We start from the raw sequence: 2,796 nt of genomic DNA, 5'->3' as shown, positions 1-2,796 counted from the left end.
GTGATTAATCACTATGCCTTATGTTCAATTTGTAACAATGAAAATACATCCTGCATATCAGATATTTACATTACGATTCATAACAGTAGCAAAATTACAGTTATAAAGTTGCAATGAAAATAATTTTATGGTTGGGGGTCACCACAACATGAGGAACTGTATTAAAGGGTCACGGCATTAGGAAGGTTGAGAACCACTGCCCTAGATCATTTTGCGGCCCCAAATAATTTTCCTTAGCTTTCAGAATTAGAAATGTTCTGAAAAAGACCTTCATTTTTGCTGCCTTTTGGCCACTTTATTCCTCTCAGGAGTGACTTCATCTTAGGATGATTTCTGCATATTGCCTCTCTTCCTCCATTTCCCAGGCCTCACCTGGGGTTTCCTGGGACGAATCCCAGAAAATGCTCCTCCCATTTCACTTTCTCTTCCACCTCCTGCCCAACCTGGGCGGTAAGTGCTAATGAATAAACCGATAAAATAATTTTGTCTTCATAGTGTTTGTGCCACAAACTCAGGGTTTGAGTAGGTGAGGCATGCCTACACAGCATTCTAGACTGGACACAGACCAGTTCATTCTTACAAAGCCTTCAGATGCTCTCCTTTATTCAAAGGCCTCTGCGTTGAACAGGTGATGCCAGACTCTCGCCAGTGACACGTTCATGACTATAAAAGTTGCAGTTTATGTCCAGGGTCCCACCACCAGTGCCCCTGAACCTGGAAGAAGTTAACAGCTCTTGCGTCTCGTTCTAGAAGATACTTTCAGGGAGTTTTCTGACCCCCTATCCCTTGCAAACCAGAAGCCAGATTGCACCTTCGTACCCGGAAGCAGTCTGTAGTTTAAATTAACAAATGTCCCTCCCAACACCAGAAATAGTGCTTATGCATTTACCATGCGCCAGATTCCCTCGGGTTAGGTGTGCAGGGGGGCGGGAGAGGCGGTAAGACACCTCCAGGGCTCACATTTCCAACTAGAGAAAACACCAATGGCCCCAGCGCCCCCTCCCCGTACCCCAACTTCTGTTGTTCAGTCACTGGGCACTGAGAACATACAGATTTCCAGGCAATATATCCCGGGAGAGGGGAGGGAGGGGGAAATTCGTGGGGTTTTGTTCCGGTTCATTATTATAAAAATATAAAAGGTTGTGGCCTCTCTTTGTAGGTTCCACACACCTCCATCAGGGCTGGGGGATATAAGGTTGGAGGCTAAAGAGTCCCGGCTGCTGGAGGGGAGACGTCTGAGGCTCTCCTGGGTGTCAGGGAAGCAGGAGGGAGGTGGAGAAAACATAATCATTGACCGTTAAAGGCTCCAAAGAGAGAAGGTGGTGGACGAGGTTAGACCACAGGGAAGGGAGCACAGTAGACAGAGGAGAGAGGAAAGCAGGGGCGCTGAAGGGGAGAAAAGATTAAAGGACGAAGGGAAGGAAGGAGAAAACGGGGCAGGAGAGGAAGGTGGTGTAGGGAGGAAGGAGGAAGAAAAGAAAGAAGGGACTCGAGGGTGAGCAGGGAAAGAGGGAGGGAGAGAGCCGAACAATCCTGGGAGAAGGAGGGGAAGGCTGGCCGAGGGAGGCCACGTCGGAACAAGGGTACAACAGTCGAAAGCCAAGTCCAGAAAAGTCTGAAAACCCTGGCCCACGACCTTAGTGTGGCCGCGGGGTCAGGGGGGAACCCGCCTGCCGGTGGGTGGACCCCGCGGCCCGGCTCCGGCACCTCCTCGGCGTGTCCTCCCGGTCCTTGCGGTTGCCGCCCCGGCTGCAGGGCCGAGTCGCGCGCCCGGGTCCGCGGGTCGCTCCGCCGCCTGCTCCCGGCTCGGGCTCGGGGCAGCGCTACCCCTAGGAAGTCGAGGCCGGGATGGGCAGTCCGTGTAAGCTACTGAGGCTGTCCGGGGCCTTGCCGCCGGGGCTGGGCGGCTTCCGATCGACCACTGCGGGAGGAAGCACAAGGGCGTCGGGTCATTGCGTGGCGCGCGCAGTCAGAGACCAGGGGGCCCAGGACGCCCGCAAACCAAGGGGTCAGCGCGAAGATCTGGGGTGGACGTGCGCGTCGAAGGTTGGCGCCCACCGTCCTCCTCCCCGAAGGGAGTCACGGGCGCGGGCAGCCTGGCAAGTGGCTCTCCTCGCCAGGCCATTTGCAGGTGCTCCGAGACCGCTGAGCCCCGAACAATTCCCTTTGCACCGCGCCTGCTTAATAAAGAAGCGATGGGCGCAGGGCGGTGCCGCCGCCCCGTGCACCGCCGGGCCCGGGAGGTTCTCGGACCCAATCCCAGAATTGATCCGATCTGGGGAAGGGAGCAGGGAACTGAGACCCGCACAGCCCTCCTCCCCGACCTCGACTCACCCACCCCTGACTCCAGCCGCGCGACGGGCCCGAGAAGCGGCGAGCGCGTGGGGCCCCTTGTCCCTCCCAGCGGCTCCGGGCGCTCTGGGTGGGCGGGCGGGGGGACATCGCGTGGGGAGAGGGTCAGCAAAGACGCCCCTCGTGGAGGGAGGGCTCCGGGCCGCCAGGACGCGCTTTAAGTGGGCGGCCGATTTCGTTTTAACCGCGGCCCGAGCAGCAGATTCTCTCACCACCGTGGGCACAGCGCGCCCTGGGCCTGGGGGCGCCGGATTTGGTGACGGTAGGCTTGCCACACCGGGCGGCATTCTGCGCGTGGCCCTGTTATTTAGGCTTTGTGATAAGGGCCCCGGTTTGGCTACTGGACGTCAGAAAAGCGACGCAATCTCTGGTTTCCATTTCAGTCCCCGGACGCTCAAGCTTGGTTATACCTGAAGGCGCCTGCTTTCAACTTTGTTCCCCTCC

At 57.0% G+C, this 2,796-nt stretch overlaps 1 protein-coding gene across 1 annotated transcript in view; it reads right to left on the bottom strand.

Annotated features, from left to right (window-relative positions):
* Positions 1-1,829: 1,829 nt before the first annotated feature.
* The window catches only part of PAX1 (paired box 1), a 9,005-nt gene continuing 8,038 nt past the window's right edge, over positions 1,830-2,796 (bottom strand). Inside the window, exon 5 of the mRNA XM_006097534.1 lies at positions 1,830-1,921. Within this exon, the coding sequence (XP_006097596.1) occupies positions 1,830-1,921 (92 nt within the window). The remainder of the gene's footprint in view (positions 1,922-2,796) is intronic.

This window comes from Myotis lucifugus, unplaced genomic scaffold, assembly GCF_000147115.1.
Source record: "Myotis lucifugus unplaced genomic scaffold, Myoluc2.0 scaffold_205, whole genome shotgun sequence".
Taxonomy (NCBI): Eukaryota; Metazoa; Chordata; class Mammalia; order Chiroptera; family Vespertilionidae; genus Myotis; species Myotis lucifugus.
Note: the sequence above shows the minus strand (reverse complement) of the source record. Positions and strands in the feature narration are given on the sequence as shown.